The 23,193-nt window shown below is 63.5% G+C and overlaps 1 protein-coding gene across 1 annotated transcript in view; it reads left to right on the forward strand.

Annotated features, from left to right (window-relative positions):
- The window catches only part of PKD1 (polycystin 1, transient receptor potential channel interacting), a 44,146-nt gene that overhangs the window by 18,331 nt on the left and 2,622 nt on the right, over positions 1–23,193 (forward strand). The window contains exons 11-41 of the mRNA XM_069487071.1: positions 299–1,054; positions 2,006–2,137; positions 2,320–2,495; positions 2,833–2,966; positions 3,517–7,139; positions 7,367–7,516; positions 8,557–8,700; positions 8,786–9,065; positions 9,140–9,353; positions 9,423–9,582; positions 9,936–10,088; positions 10,892–11,036; positions 11,109–11,729; positions 11,982–12,138; positions 12,268–12,520; positions 12,686–12,881; positions 14,089–14,259; positions 14,338–14,481; positions 14,565–14,775; positions 14,860–14,986; positions 16,244–16,360; positions 16,461–16,510; positions 16,704–16,888; positions 16,972–17,065; positions 20,763–20,845; positions 20,925–21,127; positions 21,201–21,395; positions 21,756–21,895; positions 22,249–22,361; positions 22,606–22,750; positions 22,861–22,986. Coding sequence (XP_069343172.1) covers positions 299–1,054; positions 2,006–2,137; positions 2,320–2,495; positions 2,833–2,966; positions 3,517–7,139; positions 7,367–7,516; positions 8,557–8,700; positions 8,786–9,065; positions 9,140–9,353; positions 9,423–9,582; positions 9,936–10,088; positions 10,892–11,036; positions 11,109–11,729; positions 11,982–12,138; positions 12,268–12,520; positions 12,686–12,881; positions 14,089–14,259; positions 14,338–14,481; positions 14,565–14,775; positions 14,860–14,986; positions 16,244–16,360; positions 16,461–16,510; positions 16,704–16,888; positions 16,972–17,065; positions 20,763–20,845; positions 20,925–21,127; positions 21,201–21,395; positions 21,756–21,895; positions 22,249–22,361; positions 22,606–22,750; positions 22,861–22,986 — 9,398 coding nt within the window. The remainder of the gene's footprint in view (positions 1–298; positions 1,055–2,005; positions 2,138–2,319; positions 2,496–2,832; positions 2,967–3,516; positions 7,140–7,366; positions 7,517–8,556; positions 8,701–8,785; positions 9,066–9,139; positions 9,354–9,422; positions 9,583–9,935; positions 10,089–10,891; positions 11,037–11,108; positions 11,730–11,981; positions 12,139–12,267; positions 12,521–12,685; positions 12,882–14,088; positions 14,260–14,337; positions 14,482–14,564; positions 14,776–14,859; positions 14,987–16,243; positions 16,361–16,460; positions 16,511–16,703; positions 16,889–16,971; positions 17,066–20,762; positions 20,846–20,924; positions 21,128–21,200; positions 21,396–21,755; positions 21,896–22,248; positions 22,362–22,605; positions 22,751–22,860; positions 22,987–23,193) is intronic.

Consider the following 23,193-nt stretch of genomic DNA (forward strand, 5'->3'; position numbering starts at 1 on the left):
TGCTGTGCCTGATCTGCCTGTCAGCACGCTGGTTCCTTCCCATCCTTGAGATCTGGGCCCCAGCGTCTATCAAGGGCCCTGCCCATCCAGGCAGCCCACTCTGCTTGCACCCTCTTCCTGTGGTGTCCCTTGTGTGCAGCTGTCCTGTCTGTCCCTAGTATGAGCACCTAGGGGGTGGGGAATCCACGAAGCAGGGTCTGTGGTGCTGAGACTCCCAGCTGGGAGCCCCATCTGCCCAGTGGTCCCTGCAGACCCTGACCGTGAGGACCTGGTGCAGCTCTACCTCCCTCCCCTGCAGGTCACCCTCTTCGGGCAGGATGTCCCCGTGTTCCCTGGTGACCTCATTGGACTGCAGCACGACGCTGGCCCAGGCACCCTCCTGCGCTGCCCGCTGGCCCCCAGCCACTCTGGCCTCCATGCCCCGTACCTCTTCACTAATGCCTCGGCCTGGCTGGCCCACCTGCCCGCCCAGCTGCAGGGAGCGCGGGCCGGCCCCGCCTGCGCCCTGCGTGTGTTCGCAGCCACAGAGCGCGTCACCCCGCTGCTGGGCCTGGGGCCCAACCCTGGGCTGCAGCGTCCAGGCCGCTACGCGGTCCAGGCCGTGGTGGAGAACAGTGTGTCCAGGCGCAACCTGTCCTGCATCTTCAGTGTGGTCTCCCCAGTGACCGGGCTGCGGGTCATCCACCCTGCCCCACAGGACGGCCACCTCTTTGTGTCAACCAACAGCTCGGCCTTGGTGCTCCAGGTGGACTCTGGTGTCAATGCCACGGCCACGGCTCGCTGGCCCGGGGGCAATGTCAGTGCGCCCTTTGAGGCTGCCTGCCCTGCCACGGTGGCCACCTTTGCGCCCGGCTGCCACCAGGAGACCAACGACACCCTGTTCTCGGTGCTGGCACTGCCCGGTCTCAGTGAGGGGGAGCACGCGGTGGAGGTTGTGGCAGAGAACAGCGCCAGCCAGGCCAACCTCAGCCTGCGGGTGACAGCCGAGGAACCCATCTGTGGCCTCCGTGCCATGCCCAGCCCTGAGGCCCGTGTGCTGCAGGGAGTCCTGGTGGTGAGTGTGGCCTGCAGCCCCGCCCTGAGCAGGTGCCCCACAGGATGGGGGCCCGTCTTCCCGGGTCTTGTCAGGTCCCTCCTCAGGCCACTCACTAACTTCTAGATTACTAAAAAGTCATAGCTGAAACAGCCACTCTATGAGCGTTTTTTTCTGCTCACATTTCATGAAACAAATCATCTAACTCTTTGCCCACCTGACCTCGTACGAGGCCCTGTGTGTCCAGGTGCATTTTCCAGGCCCGCTATTGTGCTCCCACCTGGCTAACATGAGCGGCTTTTGAGGGAGTCTGAAGCTCTGATGGGAGAGTCTGCCGGCCCCCATGGGGGCTGTGCTGGGGCCATGCAGGAATGGGGGCTGTCCTCTTCCGGGGTTGCCCATCCCCTGCACCAGAGGTCACTGGAAGGGCCTCACATGACTTGAGAGGTTGTGCTGGGAGCTGGATCCAAGCTCCCCGGTGACGTCTGTTCTGTCGGTTGATCAGATCTTCCTGAGGGCCCCAAGCTGTCCAGCTAGGAGCTGGGGCAGGAGCCTGGATAGGGGCTCTGTGAGAACTCGGAGATAGGTTGACTCTTTGTAGCTGGTACTAGGTCCACTATACAGATGGGGAAACTGAGGCAGAGAGGCCAAGGCATAACCAAGACCATGCGGCTGGAGGTTGGAGAGCCAAGTCTTGATCTGAAATCAGTGCCCACGTGGCCCCCATCCCACGCAGCCTCTCGAGTCCAGGCTGGGCCCGGGCCACACCCCTCTCCTCCCCAACGTGGGGGTCTGCCAGTTGTGGTTCAGCTGCAGGCCCACCAGCCCCCTGGGCGCCATGCTGGCGTTCTCCAGCCCCCCCAGCAGGGTGAGTCCAGGCGGGTGGACAGGACCCGAGGGCAGAGTGATCCTCCACAAGACTCCTGGCTGGGGTAGGGTTTTGACCTTGGCTGATGCCGCACCCTCCCCCAGAGGTACAGCCCCATGGTGGAGGCCGGCTCAGACGTGGTCTTCCGGTGGACCATTGACGACAAGCAGTCCCTGACCTTCCACAACGTGGTCTTCAACGTCATCTACCAGAGCGCTGCCGTCTTCAAGCTCTCAGTAGGTGGGCAGGTGGGCGGGGCGGGGTCCTGGGCACCCAGGCTCTCACCTTTGCCTTCTGCTCCGCCCTGCCCACGGGTCTGCTGTGGCCGTGGCCGAGCGCAGGAGGAGGGCCGAGTGGGGCCACGGCCTCCCCGTCCACTGTCCTCATGGCCGGCGGTGGCTCATGCCTGTCTCTGCAGCTGACAGCCTCCAACCACGTGAGCAACGTGACGGTGAACTACAACGTCTCCGTGGAGCGGATGAACAGGATGCGGGGCCTACAGGTGTCTGCGGTGCCGGCTGTGCTGCCCCCCAACGCCACGCTGGCACTCACGGCCAGCGTGCTGGTGGACTCGGCTGTGGAGGTGGCCTTCCTGTGAGCGCCTGGGGCCTGGCAGTGGGAGAGGGTGGCCAGCCAGGTTCTTGTCCCAGCCCCTAGCCTCATCTGTGGGACCCCAGGCCAGAGCGTTGCTTTTCTGAGCCTCAGTTTCCTCATCTGTCAGGGGGTACCAGGTGCACAGGACCCTGGGAGGGCTGCGTGGGAGGGGGTGGGAGGACCTGGCACCGCAGAGCTGGGGTGCCCGGATGGAGGAGCTAGGAGGGAGCCCCTGTAGGGCCCAGGTGCAGCTGGGCCAGTGGGCACCCCCACCGTGTGTTCCAGCCCCGCTGCCGCCCTGTGTGGTCTGCTCACTGCCTGCCCACCGCCCTGGCAGGTGGACCTTCGGGGACGGGGAGCAGACACTGGGTCAGTTCAAGCCTCCGTACAATGAGTCCTTCCAGGTCCCTGACCCGGCAGTGGCCCAGGTGCTGGTGGAGCACAACGCCACGCACACCTACGCCGCCCCAGGTGAGGGCAGGGCAACTGCTCTGGGGGCTCTGAGCTTGGGCAGCCCTCCCCCTGGGGCAAGTTCCTCCAGGGACAATCCCCCTGGGGGACAGCCCTCATCCCCTCCACCGTGACCTGCTAGGGTTAATGGCTCTGGGCCCTTCCTGGGGTGAAGGTGAGTGCCTGGGTGTGAGTGGTGGGGGTGGACAGGGCCCCTGAACCCTGTGAATCGAATCTGCTGGCCAGAAACTGGCCCTTCCCATCCCCTGCTCTCAGCCTTTTAATTTTTAAAATTCCGGAATGCCCCACACACGCTAATGCCTCCTCAGTAGCAGGGCAGGCCGAGCTGTGTCCTGGCCTCGTGCTTGCTGCGTTGTAACCTGAGTGTGGCGGAGAGGTGGTCCCAGCCCACCTCAGCCGGCTGCAGCTGGTGCTGTCCCACATGCTCGCAGCCCGGTCGAGGGTGTAGCTGCTAATGCTTCGATGTGGGGCCTGCTCCTCGCCCAGGAGGGGGGTCCCATGTGCTCACCAGGTGTCACGCAGCTGCCCCACTCCGGGCCTGTCCCCACAGGTGAGTACAGCCTGACTGTGCTCGCGTCCAACGCCTTCGAGAACCTGACGCAGCAGGTGCCTGTCAGTGTGCGTTCCACCCTGCCTGCCGTGGCCGTGGGCATGAGCAGCAGCATCCTGGTGACTGGCCAGCCTGTCACCTTCTACCCACACCCACTGCCCTCGCCTGGTGACATCCTGTACACGTGGGACTTCGGGGACGGCTCCCCGATCCTGAAGCAGAACCAGCCAGTGGTCAACCACACCTACACCTCGAGGGGCGCGTACCTCGTCCGCCTGGAGGTCAACAACACGGTGAGCAGTGCGGCGGCACAGGCGAGTGTCCGAGTCTTCGAGGAGCTCCGAGGCCTGAGCGTGCACGTGAGCCCGGCTGTGGAGCAGGGTGCGCCTGTTGTGGTCAGCGCCGTCGTGGAGACGGGCGACAACGTCACGTGGACCTTCGACATGGGGGACGGCACTGTGCTCACAGGCCCCGAGGCCACGGTGGAGCACGTGTACCTGCGGGCACAGAACTGCACGGTGACCGTGGGTGCGGCCAGCCCTGCTGGCCACCTAGCTCAGAGCCTGCAGGTGCAGGTCTTTGTCCTGGAGGTGCTACGCATCGAGCCTGCCACCTGCATCCCCGCACAGCCCGATGCCCGCCTGACGGCCCACGTCACCGGGGACCCTGCCCGCTACCAGTTCGACTGGACCTTTGGGGACGGCTCCTCTAACATGACCATCCAAGGGTCCCCGACGGTAACACACAACTTCACACGGAGTGGCACATTCCCCTTGGTGTTGGTCCTGTCGAGCCGTGTGAACAAGGCACATTACTTCACCAGCGTGTGTGTGGAGCCCGAGGTGGGCAATGTCACCGTGCAGCCAGAGCGGCAGTTCGTGCGGCTTGGCGATGAGGCCCGGCTGGTGGCGTATGCCTGGCCGCTGTTCCCCTACCGCTACGCCTGGGACTTGGGCACCACGGATGCCGCCTCCACCTGCACCTGGGGCCCTGAGGTTGCATTCACCTACCGCGAACCAGGCTCCTACTTGGTGACAGTCACCGTGTCCAACAACGTGTCTGCCGCCAATGACTCGGCTCTGGTGGAGGTGCAGGAGCCTGTGGTGCTCGCGGGCGTCAGGGTCAACGGCTCCCACGTGCTGGAGCTGCGGCAGCCCTACCTCTTCTCTGCCCTGGGCCGTGGGCACCCCGCCACCTATCTGTGGGAGCTGGGGGACGGCAGCTGGCTTGAGGGCCCGGAGGTCACCCATGCCTACAACAGCACGGGTGACTTCACTGTCCGGGTGGCCGGCTGGAACGGGGTCAGCCGCAGCGAGGCCTGGCTCAACGTCACAGTGAAGCGGCGCGTGCAGGGGCTCAGCCTCAATGCCAGCCGCACAGCGGTGCCCCTGAATGGCAGCGTGAGCTTCAGCACCTCGCTGAAGGCGGGCAGTGACGTGCACTACTCTTGGGTGCTCTGTGACCGCTGCACGCCCATTCCTGGGGGCCCCACCATCTCCTACACCTTCCGCTCGGTGGGCACCTTCAACATCATCGTCACGGCTGAGAACGAGGTGGGCTCCGCCCAGGACAGCATCTTCATCTACGTCCTGCAGTTCATCGAGGGGCTGCAGGTGGTGGGCGGTGGTGGCAACTGTTGCTTCCCCACCAACCACACGCTGCAGCTGCAGGCCGTGGTCAGGGACGGCACCAACATCTCCTACAGCTGGACCGCCCAGCGGGATGGTGGCCCAGCCCTGGTCGGCAGTGGCAAGAGCTTCTCGCTCAGTGCCCTCGAGGCCAGCACCTACCACATTCAGCTGCGGGCCACCAACATGTTGGGCAGTGCCTGGGCCAACCGCACTGTGGACTTCGTGGAGCCCGTGGGGTGGCTGAGTGTGGTTGCCTCCCCCAACCCAGCTGCTGTCAACACAAGCGTCACCCTCTGTGCTGCCCTGGCTGGTGGCAGCGGCATCGTTTACACTTGGTCCTTGGAGGAAGGGCTGAGCTGGGAGACCCCCGAGCCATCCACCACCCACACCTTTGCCACAGCCGGCCTGCACCTGCTCACGGTCACAGCCAGCAACCAGCTGGGCTCGGCCAATGCCACCACTGAAGTGGCCGTGCAGGTGCCTGTGAGCGGCCTTAGCATCAGGGCTGGGGAGCCAGATGGCAGCTTTGTGGCCGCTGGCTCCACAGTGCCATTCTGGGGGCAGCTGGCCACAGGCACCAATGTGAGCTGGTGCTGGGCTGTGCCAGGTGGCAACAAGCGTGGCCAGCATGTCGCTGTGGTCTTCGCTGATGCTGGCGCCTTCTCTGTCCAGCTCAACGCCTCCAACGCGGTCAGCTGGGTCACAGCCATGCACAGCCTCGTAGTGGAGGAACCCGTCGTGGGCCTGGTGCTGTGGGCCAGCAGCAAGGTGGTGGCACCTGGGCAGTTTGTCCACTTCCAGATCCTGCTGGCTGCCGGCTCAGCTGTCACCTTCCGCCTGCAGGTTGGCGGGGCTGGCCCGGAAGCGCTCCCCGGGCCCCGTTTCTCCCGCAGCTTCCCCCGGGTGGGCGACCACGTGGTGAGCGTGCAGGCCGAGAACCACGTCAGCCGGGCCCAGGCGCAGGTGCGCATCTCGGTGCTGGAGGCCGTGAGTGGGCTGCAGGTGCCCAACTGCTGCGAGCCGGGCATCGCCACAGGCACCGAGAGGAACTTCACGGCCCGGGTGCAGCGCGGCTCTCGCGTCGACTACGCCTGGTACTTCTCCTTGCAGAAGGTTCAGGGTGACTCGCTGGTCATCCTGTCCGGCCGTGACGTCACCTACACACCCGTGGCTGCGGGGCTGCTGGAGATCCACGTGCGCGCCTTCAACGCGCTGGGCAGCGAGAACCGAACGCTCGTGGTGGAGGTCCAGGACGTCGTCCAGTACGTCGCGCTGCAGAGCGGCCGCTGCTTCACCAACCGCTCGGCCCGGTTTGAGGCTGCCACGAGCCCTAGCCCCCGTCGCGTGGCCTACCGCTGGGACTTCGGAGATGGGGCCCCAGTGCAGGACACAGATGAGCCCTGGGCTGAGCACTCGTACCTGCAGCCCGGAGACTACCGTGTGCAGGTGAACGCCTCCAACCTGGTGAGCTTCTTTGTGGCACAGGCCACAGTGACTGTCCAGGTGCTGGCCTGCAGGGAGCCGGAAGTGGACGTGGCCCTGCCCCTGCAGGTGGTGATGCGGCGCTCCCAGCGCAACTACCTGGAGGCCCATGTTGACCTGCGTGACTGTGTCACCTACCAGACTGAGTATCGCTGGGAGGTGTACCGTGCCGTCAGCTGCCAGCGGCCGGCGCACATGGCCCGAGTGGCCCTGCCTGGTGTGGACGTGAGCCGGCCTCAGCTGGTTGTGCCTCGGCTGGCACTGCCCGTGGGCCACTATTGCTTTGTGTTCGTGGTGTCATTTGGGGACACACCATTGGCACGTAGCATTCAGGCCAACGTGACAATGGCCGCTGAGCGCCTGGTGCCCATCATCGATGGTGGCTCATACCGTGTGTGGTCAGACACACAGGACCTGGTGCTGGACGGGAGCAAATCCTATGACCCCAACCTGGAGGACGGCGACCAGACGCTGCTCAGCTTCCACTGGGCCTGTGTGACCTCGACACAGGTCAGCCACGCGGCCAGGCCATCCTCCCGGCCCTTGGTCGTGCTCTCTAATGGGTCCAGTGAATGCCCAGCACTGTGCACAGGCCTGGGCTTAGCCCGTTCTCAGCGTTTGGTGGGCCTGATCCCGGCATGGGGAGGGGTCTCCTCGGCTGTGCCCGGGCTGGGCCTTGCTTTGAGGCAGGTCGTGGGTCTCATGGCACCTCGCCCCCCCTTGTCTGTGGGCTGCAGAGCGAGGCTGGCGGGTGTACGCTGAACTTCGGGCCCCGCGGGAGCAGCGTGGTCACCATCCCCCGGGAGCGTCTGCAGGCCGGTGTGGAGTACACCTTCAGCCTCACCGTGTGGAAGGCGGGCCGGAGGGAGGAGGCCGCCAACCAGACGGTAGGTGCGCCCCGCGCAGGGGACCACGCCATGGACAGCCCAAGTCCTACTGCTTCATAGGTTTTCTGTGTTTTCATGCTTCCAGAGGCTGCAGATTGCCTCCTCACTGCTTGTTGGTTTTGATGCAGATTTTATCTAATGAAAAACTCCACTTTGGCATTGTTTCTCTCCACGCCAGCAGACGGTTTCACATAAAATCTTAAAGAGGCCTTACAGGCTGCAGGGATTTATAAAAAGTGAACAGTATGTGGACGGTGCAAAGGGCAGCGAGAAACAGCCCCTTCTGTCCCTAGGGGCCACCAGTCTCCCCAGAGCCTGTGTGTCGTTTCCAGATGGGGTTGGCCGGTTCTCACCCTCCTCTGCCCTGGGCTGGCCAGGGAGCTCAGGACCACCGTGCAGGTGACCTGACCCCGTGTTGGCCTTGCCGGTGCCCCAGGGTGGGGGTGTCTGTTTCTGTCCTGAAGGCCAGACTTTTCTCAGCTGGCTTGACCGAGAGGGGGGCCCACTCAGAGCGCACTCCCCTGTGCACTTCGAATGCGTAGATGCGTGTGGGCCTGTGTCCGGGACCACGTGCCGGGATGCTGGGGGAGAGGGTGCTGGGAGCAAGGTGCAGCCCAGCTCAGCCGTCTGAAGCGAGCCCCGGCCCAGGGCAGCAGGGCCTATGACACAGGGCTGTGGCGAGGACTGTGGTGTCCCTCCCCATGCTACATCCATTCACACGCACACGCCCGCCTTCCCTGGGCCCGTCTGTCAGCAAGCCGCCCGCTGCCTCGCTGCCAGGCTCAAGCCGGGCCCTGCTGTGCAGAACAAGCTTCACGTGGCCTCGGCTGCTTTAGATGACCAGCCTGTGTCCGGGTTGGGGGATGGAAAACAGGATGGGTTGTGCGGGGCCAGGCAGAGCTCACCGGGTGAGGGGCTGGGCCCCTCAGAAACCTGGGGCTCAGGTTGACAGGTAGCAGGTCTGCCCAGAGGTGCCTTCCCAGCTGGGGAGCGGCCCGGCTGGGCAGACTGGGCTTTCTGGGAACACGACCCATCCCCAGGTGCTGATCCGGATTGGCCGGGTGCCCATCGTGTCCTTGGAGTGTGTGTCCTGCAAGGCACAGGCGGTGTATGAAGTGAGCCGCAGCTCCCACGTGTACCTGGAGGGCCGCTGCCACAACTGCAGCGGCGGCTCCAAGCGAGGGGTGAGCCATGGGGCGGGGCGGGGCGGGGCCGGGGCCCAAGGGGCGGGGTCTGTGCCGCCTCCTCACCGCGGTGCCCCGCCCACAGCGTTGGGCCGCGCGTACCTTCAGCAACAAGACTCTGGTGCTGGACGAGACCACCACGTCCACAGGCAGCACAGGCATGCGGCTGGTGGTGCGGCAGGGCGTGCTGCGGGATGGCGAGGGCTACACGTTCACGCTCACCGTGCTGGGCAGCTCTGGCGAGGAGGAGGGCTGCGCCTCCATCCGTCTGTCCCCTAACCGCCCGCCCCTTGGGGGCTCCTGCCGCCTCTTCCCGCTGGACGCTGTGTGGGCCCTCACCACCAAGGTGCACTTCGAATGTACAGGTGAGTGCAGGCCTGCACCGGGGACCGTACGCCCGGGATGCTGGTGTGCGTGCTGACGCTGTGGGGTCCCGCAGGCTGGCGGGATGCCGAGGACGCGGGTGCCCCCCTGGTGTATGCCCTCCTGCTGCGGCGCTGTCGCCAGGGCCTCTGCGAGGAGTTCTGCATCTACAAGGGCAGCCTCTCCACCTACGGGGCTGTGCTGCCCCCTGGCTTCAGGCCGCGCTTTGAGGTGGGCCTGGCTGTGGTTGTGCAGGACCAGCTGGGTGCTGCTGTCGTCGCCCTCAACAGGTGAGCTGGGCCTGTGGGGGGGGAGCCTTGGTGACCACTGTCTGCTCACAGCCCCCTTCCGCCCTGTAGGTCTCTGGCCATCGCCCTTCCGGAGCCCAATGGCAGCACCCCGGGGCTCACCGCCTGGCTGCACGGCCTCACTGCCAGCGTGCTGCCTGGGCTGCTGAGACAGGCTGACCCCCAGCATGTCATTGAGTACTCACTGGCCCTCGTCACTGTGCTCAATGAGGTCAGTGTGGGCAGGGAGGGGATGCCCCAGCATCTGGTCCACTTTGGGGGGGGGCTTAGGCTAGTACTCCTGCCTGTCCCCTGGCCCCCAACAGAATCCCTAATGTACCCGAAGCAAGCCTCTTGCCCTTAGCAGCCACCACATGCCAGGTCCTCCCCTGTGCCCGCCCACACGCCCTCCGGTGCCCCTTGGCCCCAGGACAGCAGCTGGGCTTGTCCCGTTTTGCCATCGAAGAAACAGCTCAGGCCACACAGCATAACCGCACGTAGCTGAGTACCAGGCGCTGTGGGGGCTGCGTTGCTGGGTGGGTCTGCAGTCCTGCCGACGCTCCCTTTGCCCACCGCCCACCCCAGTACGAGCAGGCCCCCGCTGTGGCAGCGGAGTCGAGCCAGGAGCAGCAGCTGCGAGCCCAGATACGCAAGAACATCACGGAGACCCTGGTCTCCCTGCGGGTCAACACCGTGGACGACATCCAGCAGATCGCTGCAGCGCTGGCCCAGTGCATGGTGGGACAGCGCCCTGCGTGCCCTTCCTACGGCAGCTCTGGGCGCCGTGGCCCCCAGCCCCAGAGCCCCCTCCTGGCCCCGTGGCCCCCTGAGGCAGTCTCAGCTGTTCCTCTCCTGCGCTACCCGCCAGGAACCCACGGGTAGCCTCCAAGTCGGCCACGCCAGGTGGCCCACGGCACAAAGAATGACTCAGGTGTGGGGAGAGGTGGACACAAGGACGCTGCTCCCCTCAGGCCACTTACCTGGCACACCTGACATGGTCTCTCACCCTGTGGGACACCCAGTGGCTGAGGTCCAGACCCGTGAGTGGGGTGGGGCACAGCTGGTGAGGGATTGCTCCAGAGCAGGCCCCGCCCTTAGGGGAGGAGAAGGAGCCTTCTGGGTAGAGGTCATCCTGTTGCCGTGTGGCTTCTGTGGCCGTGCACGGGGCTGGTGTGGACTCGATCCACAGCTTTGGCGTCTGTCTGGCTTCTAGTGGTGTGAAGAGACATCCTGGGGTGGCTGGCGGGTCCGTGTCACGTGGCCCCGGGAGGAGTTTGGATGTGCCGTGGGCTGGGAGGAGCCGCAGGGGGGCTGTGCGTGGCTGTGTCTGGGCAGGGTCTCCGGCTGCGGAGTGCAGTGCCCGGGGAGGGGTGCTGCCCAGCCTCCCGGCCCACGTGAGGACACAGAGCTGGGCCAAGTTGGGGGAGGAGGGGCTCGGGCCAACCCAAGCGATTGTTGGGGAGCTGCTGCCATGCCTGGGCCCCTGGCCGTGACATTGGCTTGGCGGAGTGGGGCTGGACATGGTGCCGGGCTCCGTGCAGGTGTCCAGCAGGGAGCTCGTGTGCCGCTCGTGCCTGAAGCAGACGCTACACAAGCTGGAGGGCATGGTGCGCATCCTGCAGGCCGAGACCACCGAGGGCACCGTGACGCCCACTGCCATCGCCGACAGCATCCTCAACATCACAGGTGCGGCTTGCGGGGCCCCTCCCACCTGGGCCTCCCCCCTGGACCTCCCCTTATCCTCTGTCCTGTCTGCAGGTGACCTGATCTACTTGGCCAGCCTGGACGTGCAGGGCCCACAGCCCTCAGAGCTGGGGGCTGAGCCGCCCTCGCTGATGGTGGCGTCCAAGGCCTACAACCTCTCGTCAGCCCTCATGTGCATCCTCATGCGCTCCCGTGTGGTCAACGAGGAGCCCCTGACCCTGGCGGGTGAGGAGATCGTAGCCCAGGGCAAGCGCTCGGACCCCCTGAGCCTGCTGTGCTATGGCAACGCCTCGGGCCCCGGCTGCCACTTCTCCATCCCTGAGGCCTTCAGCGGGGCCCTGTCCAACCTCAGTGACGTGGTGCAGCTCATCTTCCTTGTCGACTCTAACCCTTTCCCCTTTGGCTACATCAGCAATTACACCGTTTCCACCAAGGTGGCATCCATGGCCTTCCAGACGCAGGCCGGTGCCCAGATCCCCATTGAGCGGCTGGCCTCAGAGCGCGCCATCACGGTGAAGGTGCCCAACAACTCGGACCAGGCTGCCTGGAGCCACCACAGCCCCGCTGGCTCCGCTGTCGTCCAGCCCCGGACCTCAGTCAGTGCCGTGGTCACCCCAGACAATAGCAACCCCGAGGCCGGGCTGCACCTGCAGCTCACCTACACGCTGCTGAACGGTGGGTGTGTGTGTGGGCACGCGGCGTGCCCCGCCCCCGCCCCCGCCCCCGCTTCCCTGGGGAGAGATGGCATTTCTCGCAGACGCCCCCACGTTTATGGTCTCTGGGAAAGTCTGCCTTCTGCTTCTTGGGGGCCTGGCTGGAGGGGAGTCAAGAGGCTTGGGGAATGCTGGCTCCAGAGGCTGGGCTCGGGAGGCTCCAGGGTGGGTGGGCTTCCCGGGCAGGCATCCAACCCTGCGCCTGCCACCCCAGAGCGCTACCTGTCTGAGGAGCCCGAGCCCTTCCTGGCCGTCTACCTGCACACGGCGCCCTGGCCCAACGAGTACAACTGCTCGGCCAGCAGGAGGATCCGCCCGGAGGTGCTGGAGGGTGACGACCACAGGCCCTACACCTTCTTCATCGCCCCGGGGTGAGTGGCGGCAGGGGCAGGGGCAGGGTGCGTCTGCATTTGCCCCGGTCTCAGACTGGGGTGCGGGCCAGGACACCCAGCCTGGCTCAGTCCCAGGGCTGGCTGTGACTCTCCCATGTCCCTGCCCAGGACTGCAGACCCGGGTGGGAGCTACCACCTGAACTTCACCAGCCACTTCCACTGGTCGGCGCTGGAGGTGTCCGTGGGCCTGTACACGTCCCTGTGCCAGTACTTCAACGAGGAGGAGATGGCGTGGAAGACGGAGGGGCTGGTGCCCCTGGAGGAGACTACGCCCAGCCAGGCCGTCTGCCTCACCCGCCACCTCACTGCCTTCGGGGCCAGCCTCTTTGTGCCCCCCAGTCACGTCCACTTCTTCTTTCCTGTGAGTGGTGCCGTGTTCTTGCGCTTTTTGGCAGGGTTGAGCAGGGTCTGGGTGGGCCCCCCGGCCCCCTGCCCCGGCCCAGCCCAGCCCTGCCCTGCCCTGCCCTGCCCTGAGATGGTGGAGTCTGCGTGTGACCTCCTGGGCCTGGCGGCTCTGTCCTTCCAGGAGCCGGCCGCGGGCGTCAACTACGTTGTCCTGCTGACGTGTGCCGTGAGCCTGGTGACCTACGTGGTCATGGCCGTGATCCTGCGCAAGCTGGACCAGCTGGACGTCAGCCGGGTCCGCAACATCCCTTTCTGCGGGAAGAGGGGCCGTTTCAAGTACGAGATCCTGGTCAAGACCGGCTGGGGCCGGGGCTCAGGTGAGAGGAGGGGTGCCGGCAGGGAAGCAGGCCCACCGCAAGTGGCCCCATTGCTGTGCCTGGCCGTGCTCCCAGGAGGGAGTCTCCCAGCAGCTGTCATGAGACAGGGCTCAGTTAGCAGGTGCTGTGTCAAACCTTAGCTCGTTAATCCTTGGAGTACGCTCACGACAGTCGCTGTTCCTGAGACGAGGACGGTCCCGAGCGGAGGCAGTGGCTGCCCCATTGCCGTGTCAGCTCGGTGATGTGCAGGGACATCACGGTGGTTCTGTGACTTTTTAAAGTTTATTTCTAAACATTAAAAACTTTCTTACCATTGGTTACAAGTGTATCGGGCGACGCCCTGATACTTGGTGCTGCGTGATGTAAGACATTAGCAACTCGGGAAACGAAGAGTTTTGTTTCTCTGTGAGAAACTTCTCGGGAGTAGCGTGAGCAGCGCCGCTGCCTTCTGGCCGCGAGGCTCGGGCGGCGCGCACGTCTGCCGTGCTGTGCCGAGTTCCTGTCCTCGGTCTGTCCTGATGCCCACGTTTGTCCTTTGCGTTTCCACACCACAAAGTGTCTCCCAGAAGTCTGAACGTGAGGTTCTGCTGCCGCCCCTTCCCCCTCTTGCCCCGGTCGCTTTCCTCGTCTGTGCTGCTGTGTCCCCGCCGAGCAGCCCCCGGCTGCCTCCCCAGTCCCCCGGGGCAGGCAGTCCGGGTCCCCGCGGCTGTTCCTTCCGAAACTCCGGTTGCCAGCGTCACCGTTTCTCGTCTCTTTGCCGTGCTGTCATCTTTGTTGGTCAGCTCTCTTTTGATTATTCGTTTTTAAAAACTGTCACCTGAGTCTGTCACTGGGGGAGGGGGAGGCAACACAGTCCATGCTTGTGTTCTGTGTGTGACGGGGTGACCGGGGTGACGGGTGTGCAGCGCCAGGTCGCCGACGGTGGCGTGCCTGTCCGCTCACGCGGTGATCGGTGGAGTCTGCGCTGGCACGGTCGCCGCAGTCCGCGTGCCGCGGTAACTGGATGTGAGTCACGCTGCGGGGCTGGTGTTTGTTGAGCGACCTGAGGTGACTGAAACCCCTCTGTGTGTCGGAACTGGGCGGCACAAAAGCTGCTCGTGCCACTCGTCGCGCGAACGAAGGTCGGCAGACGGAGTGACTTGCCCGGGGCCCCGCGTGTGGCGGGCAGCAAACGCAGGGCTCTGCCACCTCACATTCCACCCTCCAGGTACCACGGCCCACGTGGGCATCATGCTGTATGGGGTGGACAGCCGTAGTGGCCACCGGCACCTGGATGGGGACAGAGCCTTCCACCGGAACAGCCTGGACATCTTCCAGATCGCCACCCCGCACAGCCTGGGCAGCGTGTGGAAGATCCGAGTGTGGCACGACAACAAAGGTCCGGGGTGGGGACCTGCCGCGGCCCGCCTGCCCTGCCAGCACCCTGCGGCCCTAATCCGCATTCCGCCCTCCACAGGGCTCAGCCCCGCCTGGTTCTTGCAACACGTGGTCGTCAGGGACCTGCAGAGCGCCCGCAGCACCTTCTTCCTGGTCAACGACTGGCTGTCGGTGGACGCGGAGGCCAGCGGGGGCCTGGTGGAGAAGGAGGTGCTGGCGGCAAGTAAGGCCCGGTCCCCAGGCCCGGGAGACTGTGGGCGGCCCTGCCGCTCTGCCCGCTGCAGCCCCTCCTGTGCCCTTGCCCAGGCGACGCGGCCCTGTGGCGGTTCCGGCGCCTCCTGGTGGCTGAGCTGCAGCGTGGCTTCTTTGACAAGCACATCTGGCTCTCCATATGGGACCGGCCGCCCCGCAGCCGCTTCACCCGTGTCCAGAGGGCCACCTGCTGTGTCCTCCTCATCTCCCTCTTCCTGGGTGCCAATGCCGTGTGGTACGGGGTTGTGGGAGACGCCACCTACAGGTGGGTGCCCATGGGGTCGGGATGGCCGCCTCCTGCCCGACTGCCCTGTCACCGGCTGACCTGGCCTCTCCTTCTGCCACACAGCCCAGGGCCCGTGTCTGGCCTGATCCCCCTGAATGTTGACACAGTGGCCATCGGCCTGGTGTCCAGCGTGGTTGTCTACCCTGTCTACCTGGCCATCTTGTTTCTCTTCCGGATGTCGCGGAGCAAGGTGGGCTGGGGCGGGGACCTCAGAGCTTTGGGGGTGGAGGGTGGGCCTCAGGGCCGTGCCAGGGACTGTGCTGGCCAGGACAGCAGCAGGAGGGGAAATGAGCGAACCCAAAGCTGATTCTTCGGAAAGAGCAAGAAAATGGATAAGCCTTTAGCCAGGCTGATCAAGAAACAAGGCGAAATCTCAAGTAGCCAAAACCACAAATGAAGAGGAAACACGAGCACCAACCTCACAGGGGTCACGGGACCAGGCTTGATGCCGCAGCGACCGCGGCCCACACGTCAGGGAACTAGGAGCAACTAACATGTTTGCGGAAAGATAACAGACGACCAAAACTGACTCAAGGAGAAACAAGAAAATCCAAATAGATCCATAGCAAATAAAGAGGCTAGTTAGTAATTTAAAAACCTCCCACAAGGAAAAGCTCCGGCCCAGATGCCCTCACTGGTGGATTCTGCTGAACAGTTAAAGAAGAATCAGCTCTGATCCTGCACACGCTCTTTCCAAAAAGCACAAGGGGCAGGAACGCTTCTGCGCTCACCTGTGAGGCCGTCTTGACCCTGGCACCAAAGCTGGACGAAGCTGTCACAAGAAAAGGCAACTACGGGCCAGCGTGTGTCACGCGGGGAAGCCCTCAGCGCGCAGCAGCAGGCCACGCCCTGCGACACTCGACAGGGCTGCACCCACCCCAGGAGTCCAGTACAGAAACCAGGAGCCACATGACGCTGTTTATATTTAAATTAATTAACATTAAATAAAATAGAAAGTTGAGCCTGGACACAGTGGCTTACGCCTGTAATCCCAGCACTCTGGGATGTCGAGGAGGGAGGATCACTTGAGGCCAGGAGTTCAAGACCAGCCTGAGCAGGAGCAAGATCTTGTTTCTACTAAAAATAGAAAAAATTAGCCAGGCATGGTGGCGCATGCCTGTAGTCCCAGCTACTTGGGAGGCTGAGGTGGGAGGATCGCTCAAGCTCAGGAATTTGAGGTCGTAGAGAGCTATGATTATGCCACTGCACTCCAGCCTGGGTGACAGAGCAAGACCCTGTCTCGGGAAAAAAAAAAAAAAAAGTTCCTTAGTTACACCAACCACATTTCAAGTGCTTGATGGCAACATGAAGCTGGGGCTCCTGCAGTGGGCAGCGTGGATATAGAACATATCCATCATTCTAGAACATTCTCTCAGCACTGGTCTATATGCTGTCTGCTTAGGAGGTAGCTTCTACCCCCTGCTGACCACCTGCTCTCTCTCTGCAGGTGGCTGGGGCCCCGAGCGCCATCCCCGCAGGGCAGCAGGTGCTGGACGTGGACAGCTGCCTGGACTCGTCTATGCTAGACAGCTCGTTCCTCGCCTTCTCCGGGCTCCGCGCTGAGGTGAGTGCTCTGCTGGGGCGGGAGCAGCCTCGGGCCCCCCTGGCTGGTGGTTCCTGCGCCTGGGGCAGCCCAGACTCGAGTTCTCTCTGCACTCCAACAGGCCCTTGCTGGACAGATGCAAAATGACTTATTTCTGGATGACACTAAAAGGTGGGTTCCCTAGAAAAAGTGTGTGTCTTGGCATAGGTCCCCTGTGCCTTGGGTGGGTGGGTATCCGGGCTGCGTGTTTGCCAGCTCTCTGTGTTGTCACACGCCGACCGAGAGTGGGTGTCCTGAAGCCCAGTGTGTCCACGTGTGACCAGCCTTGGGGTGGGGCTCTCCCTGCTGCCCTGTCCACCTGCAGCCTGGTGTTGTGGCCGCCCAGTGAAGGTGTGCTCAGTTGGCCGGACCTGCTCAGCGACCCGTCCATCGTGGGCAGCAACCTGCAGCGGCTGGCGCAGGGCCGGGCAGGCTGCGTGCTGGGCCCGGAGGAGGACAGTCTGTCCCTGGTCAGCCCCTCTTCACCTGCCAAATACTTCTCAGCCTCAGGTGAGCTTGGGGTGGCGAGGAGGGAAGATTCCAAAGCCCATCCCTGAGGGCTGGCCCACCCTGACACATCCTGGTCCCTGTAGATGAAGACCTGATCCGGCAGGTCCTGGCCGAAGGAGCCAGCAGCCTGGCCCCCACCCAGGACACACAGATGGAGACGGACCTGCTCCCTCGCTCGTGAGTGCCCAGCTCCTGGGGAGGGTGCGGCAGGCGGGGTGGCTGGGGGAGCCTGGGCCGGGAAGCCCCGCTCCCCAGCTGGGGGTGCTCCGCGCTGCCCCTCGCTCCTCCCGTGCTGGGCTCACTGCACCCTGGTTCCTCATGTGTGGAAAGGCCCTCGTGGGGTGGCCCAGGGTCCCAGGAGCCTTCCCTTGGGGGAGGCAGCAGGAGCGCAGGGCGCTGGAGGGGGCAAAGGCAGCGGCCTGTGCCCGGGGGGTCTTTCGTGGGGATGAATTTGGATTTTGGTCTCAAAGCAGTGAGAAATCACGGGCAGGGTTTTAAATACCCACGTTTTCTTTTTGAGACCATTTTGATGACTTGTATGTTAAAGAATTTCCATATTACTTGTTTTCCGACTTAATAACTACACATAGGCTATGTGACGATACGCAGTCACGTGTGGCGTAGTGACGTTTCAGCCGATGGCAGACCACGTGGACTGTGATGGTCTCATGAGATGATGACACTGTATTTCTGCTGTGCCTTTGTCTGTTTGAATATTTTTAGATACACAAATACTTGCCATTGTGTCGCGGTTGCCTGCAGTGCTCGACTGTCACCTGCGGCGCAGGTTTGTGGCCAGGAGCCGCAGGCTGCACCCGCTAGCGTGGGCGCCACCGTCTAGTGTGTGCAGGTGCCCTCTGTGACGGTCACACGACAGAGTCGCCTAACGCGTTTCTCAGAAAGTGTCCCCATCGTTAAGCCCCACGTGACTGCGTTTCTTTTCCCGTCCATACCTATTTCAGTATCTGCATTTTCATTCCTTCGAGGGCTTCCAATTCATAAGCAACCGGAAGTTACTGAGGTGTGAACTGTCCCAGAACGCAGACAGAAAGGGAACGCGCTTCCTAACTTGCTTGGGGAGGGCAGATTACCATGACGGGACGTGACATCTGGAGGACGAAATTGCCCATTGATTTGAAAAATTATGTAATGTGGGGAAACACTGGGTCAGCCGTCGTACCCTGACCACCCGCTGATGTCTCCGAGTCCGCACACCCGGTGCCCACGCGAGGGCGACTGCGTGCACACGTCTCCCGCGGCTCAGCCTTCACGGCAGTCGGAGCGCTGATTCCCCGGCCGTGTGGACATTCTCCCCCCGGTTGTCCCTAGCTCAGAAAATGGCCAGTGCACTCTTCCAGGGGACCAAGACAGATGTGTTGGATTCATTCGTGACTCCTCTGTGCCGTCCCTCCCGTGAGCCCTCGGCACAGCCTGCCCGCTCCTTTCCCGCTGCCGTCCGCCTTTCCTCTGCCTGCCCCTCCCTCCTGACACCCCCCTCTGCCCGGACCTTTCCTAAGCCTGGGCACCCGGCCGTCTCTGCGGTTCATCCTGTCTACACCGGCGAGAGCTGCTCCCTGAGTCAGACCCTCTCTCTGCCTGGTGCACCAGCGCTCTCCCGCTGCGTGACAGGTTACCCAAAAGTTGGTGCTTAGACCGACCAGGTGGCAGGCACGCTGGGGCTGGTGTGGGGGGCCTCGGCTCCCCGCGCAGACCCGCCCCAGAGCTGCTTGAGCGTCCCCCGAGCATGGCGGCCTGCGTCCCCTGAGAACGAGTGATCCTGAGGATCAGTGTCACGTGTGGCCCAGCTCTGTTAGTGGCACACTGTCACCCCCACAGTATCCTCTTGGTTGCTCTCTGGGAAGGGACTGCACAGAGGCAGCCTGTCATCAAGGGCCATGCTGGAGGCGGCCTGCCGCAAGTGGGGACAGTCCTGGCTCCACTGAGAGTTAAAACTCGAGTCCCCAGGCCCTGGCCTGCCCGCTCCCCGTGTCTTGCTCCCCTTCAGCCTCTCCGCTTCCCTCGCCGCCTGCGTCCTGGGGCTCTGCTGCTCCCTCTGCCGGAGCGCTCCCCCAGGCCTCACGCCCGCCTGCCTTCCGGTCTTTGCTCAGACACTACCTGGTCAAAGCCCGCCTTCCTGCTGGGCACACCCGTGTGCACACACGCACGCGGGCCGTGCTCTCCGCATCTCCCCTGCTTCCCACAGCCCGTCTGTGCTGACAGGGTGACGTGCACGCTGCAAGTGCAGGGACTGCGTTCTTTCACTTGTGTGTCCCCAGGGCCTGCGGCAGCGCCAGCCCTCAGTCGGGATCAGTAGGTCTTCCCGTGACTGAGGAGTCAGTCAGTGTCATAGAGCCGCAGTCTTCGCTCTCAGGCAGTTTATTTTTTTTTAATTACTTATGCATTTAATTTTGTTGTTGTTGTTTTGAGACAGAATCTTGCTCTGTTGCCCGGGCTAGAGTGCTGTGGCATCAGGCCAGCTCACAGCAACCTCAGACTCCTGGGCTCAAGCGATCCTCCTGCCTCAGCCTCCCGAGTAGCTGGGACTATAGGTGCTCCCATGCCCAGCTAATTTCTCTATTTTTTTTTTTTTTTTTTTTACAGAGATGGGGTCTCGCTTTTGCTCAGGCTGATCTCGAACTCCTGAGCTCAAGCGATCGTCCCGCCTTGGCCTCCCAGAGTGTTAGGACTATAGGCGTGAGCCACCGCCCAGGCCCCTCATGCGGGTTAGAGTCTCGTGTTCGATTCCAGGTCCTCCCTGCTGTGTACATCATTGCTGTGTACATCATGTGATCCTCATGTGACGTGTTCACAGCCACGTGTACAGCACACACATGCACACGCAGAAGGACTAGAAATAGCCATTGGCACTGCTGTTCCTTGTGTAAGGGAAATGCTGATACTAAATAGTCTCTAGTTTTGCCTTATTTTTACAAATACTTCGTACCACTTTAAAAATCAGAAAAGTCAATTTCAAGAAAAAAATTGTCGCCTCCATTCACTTGTGACTCCCTGATCTGTCACCTCAGTGGATGAGAGTGCCTTGGGCTCATCCGGGCTCTGCGAAACAGGCTCCCGGTGCAGTGCAGCGCAGGCGCATGCTGGGTCTGGGCCGTTCTGTCGGTGACGATGGGACTGGGCAGGCGCATGGAGGGGAGGGTGCCGTAGAGCGTGTGGACGCCCCTCAGCGCGGCACGTTTGGCTTTTCCGCTCTGCTCACCCTCGTGCTTCCGCTCACCTCTGTGACTCCTCTCGTGGCAGCCCTGGGATTGGAAGTCAGGGTGGCGCGTTGACTTAGTGACGTGAGAGTCTGTGGTCTGTTGGTTCCTTTGCGAACAAGATCTCTGGGTCCTGCGGAGCCCTGTGCGCTGTTGCAGTCGGAAAGACGAACCTACGTTTCCTCGTACACACGGTGGCCCTGGGCCTTCCTCCTCCAGAAGTTCATTTTAGGCCACAGAACTGCACGGCAGCACGCTGGCCTGTGTGTGGCCGGTGCGTGGGCAGGTGCGGGGTGGGACGTGCTCTCCGAAGGCGGGAACCTCCTGGTTTGCTGGCTTGAGGGGGGGCCCTGGAAGGCCGAACTCTGCAGCTGGAGTGGTGATAAGAGATTCGGGACAAGGATGAGGACTCGGGGCCTTGGCCGATGACACGTGAGCAGGAAGGGAGAGGAAACGGCCAGAGAGAGGCCCAAGCAGCTGGGTGGGTGTGGCCCCACCAGGGTGACGGCAGTGTCCTGAATTCCCAGGAGCACACCCACTCTGGTTGAGGCTCCGGTGCAGGACGGGGATGGTCCTAAGGGCCCAGAGGGGCATGGGCAGGACAGCAGCCCCGTCCTGGGAGCGTGGGAAGAACTCGCGGCCCCCACCCTGCCCCTCAGGTCCAGTGCTCTCGGGGAGAAGAGGGAGACACTGATGCTGCAGAGGCTGGGGGACAACCCGGCGGCAAGGCTCTCCAGGACAGGTGCGCTTGCATGTGCCCAGGACACCCCCCCGCCCCTCCCTTTGGGCCACTGGTCACGTGTCTGTCTCTGTGTCCCCAGGACTGGTGGAGGGTCTGCGGAAGCGACTGCTGCCGGCGTGGTGTGCCTCCCTGGCCCACGGGCTCAGCCTGCTCCTGGTGGCTGTGGCCGTGGGGGTCTCGGGGTGGGTTGGCGCCAGTTTCCCCCCCAGTGTGAGCGTCATGTGGCTGCTCTCGAGCAGCTCCAGCTTTCTGGCCTCCTTCCTCGGCTGGGAGCCGCTCAAGGTGAGTGGGCTGCCGGAGCAGGGCTGCCAGGCTCTGGCACTTGCTGGCCCCTCTGATGCCACCTGCGCCCCAGGTCCTGCTGGAAGCCCTCTACTTCTCACTGGTGGCCAAGAGGCTGCACCCGGATGAGGACGACACCCTGGTGGAGAGCCCGGCTGTGACACCCGTGAGCGAACGTGTGCCCCGCGTGCGGCCCCCCCACGGCTTTGCGCTCTTCCTAGCTAAGGAGGAGGCCCGCAAGGTCAAGAGGCTACACGGCCTGCTGAGGGTGAGCCCAGCGCCCACTTCCCTCTCCCACCTCCCGGCCAGTGCCCTCGTAATGTCCCCTTTCCTGACCACATGGGGCCCTCTCGCTGTCAGGGCTCTGGAATCCTGCCCAGACCCCCCGCCCCCCTTACTCCTGCCACCTCCAGTGTGTGCTGGTGCCCCCGAAAGGCCCGCTGCTGCCTGGCCTCGGCCTTCACCGGACTGCGTGTCTGTGCCTAGGTGGGGGTGCCAGTGGGGTCGGTGCTGCCCTCCTTAGTGCCAGGTGTCCTGGCTGGGAAGGCTGCTGCCCGGCATTCCCAGAGCCCAGTCCCGTCACTGTGTGCTGGGACCAGCTGACCACGGTGCCGTGCCTGTCCTGCAGAGCCTGCTGGTGTACATGCTTTTCCTGCTGGTGACGCTGCTGGCCAACTACGGGGATGCCTCGTGCCAAGGCCACGCCTATCGTCTGCAGAGCTCCATCAAGCAGGAGCTGGGCAGCCGGGCCTTCCTGGCCATCACCCGGTACGGACAGCCCCGTGAGCACACTCACACCTGCGGGGCCCAGATGGTCTTGCCCCTAGTCCACCCCAGGCCCTAGGGGACATTTGGAAAAGTCCAGATACGTTTTTAGTTGTCAGGATGGAGTAGGTGCTGTTTGGCATCTGTGGGTAGAGACCAGGACACTGGTCAACACCACAGTGCATGGGACAGCCCAGGACAGCCTTCTCTGCCCCCGAACAGCAGCAGGCTGAGGTTGAGAAACCCAGGTCTTGCCTTGTCCCCGGGGGCTGCAGTGGCCGTGCTCTCTGGGCCTCTGAGGTCTCTGGGCCTCTGAGGGCATCTCACCCTCAGACTTGACTGTGTGTCTGACGCAGATCTGATGAGTTCTGGCCGTGGATGTCCCACGTGCTGCTCCCCTACGTCCACGGGAACCAGTCCAGCCCAGAGTTGGGCCCCCCACGGCTGCGGCAGGTGCGGCTACGGGACGGTAAGCCGGAGAGGGTGCCCCAACTCCTGTCCTGCTGTCTTCCAGAGAGCGGCCATTAGCCGAGTTCTGCTTTCAGCTCTGCTACCCAGCCATGTGATCTGTACCCTCCTGAAGCCTCAGTTTCCTTTGTGTAAATGGAGATAATGACGATGTCTGCTTGATGGTTGCTGGGAGGATTCTGTGTGATCCTACAGACCAGGCGCTCAGCCAAGCTGGGCCGTCCCTGGCCCCGTGTGTATTTCAGCTGTCGGCCCAGACCCTCCCGGCTCTGGAGTGCGCGTGTGCTCAGCCTCCGGAGGCTTCAGCACCAGTGACTATGGCGTCGGCTGGGAGAGTGTAGCCCACAACGGCTCGGAGATGTGGTCCTACTCCGCGCCGGACCTGCTGGGGTGAGCAGGGAGGGCCCCAGGCTTCGGTGCGAACAGGAGGGAAGAAGAGTCCTCCGGAGGAGCCCTGGCTCCCAGGTCTGCCCTCCAGCTCTGCCTGCTGTCGCCCGCAGCGCCTGGTACTGGGGCTACTGTGCCGTGTACGACAGCGGGGGCTACATCCAGGAGCTGGGCCTGAGCCTGGAGGAGAGCCGCGCCCAGCTGGGCTTCCTGCAGCTGCACAACTGGCTGGACAACAGGTGGGTGTGACAGCAGGTGCGCGTCCCGCTGGGCCCTGGGCCCTCCCCAATTCTGCTCCCCTCCGGGTGCCGTCAGTCCCTGAAAAGCCCAGCCACGTGCCCCACCCGCGCCACAAGCCCCCCGGGCCGCCTCCCTAGCCCAGATGATCTCCACCTGCTGCCCACCCGGCGTCACCGCCCCTCCACCCGGCCCTCCGGCTGACCCGC

This window comes from Eulemur rufifrons, chromosome 14, assembly GCF_041146395.1.
Source record: "Eulemur rufifrons isolate Redbay chromosome 14, OSU_ERuf_1, whole genome shotgun sequence".
NCBI classification, from domain to species: domain Eukaryota; kingdom Metazoa; phylum Chordata; class Mammalia; order Primates; family Lemuridae; genus Eulemur; species Eulemur rufifrons.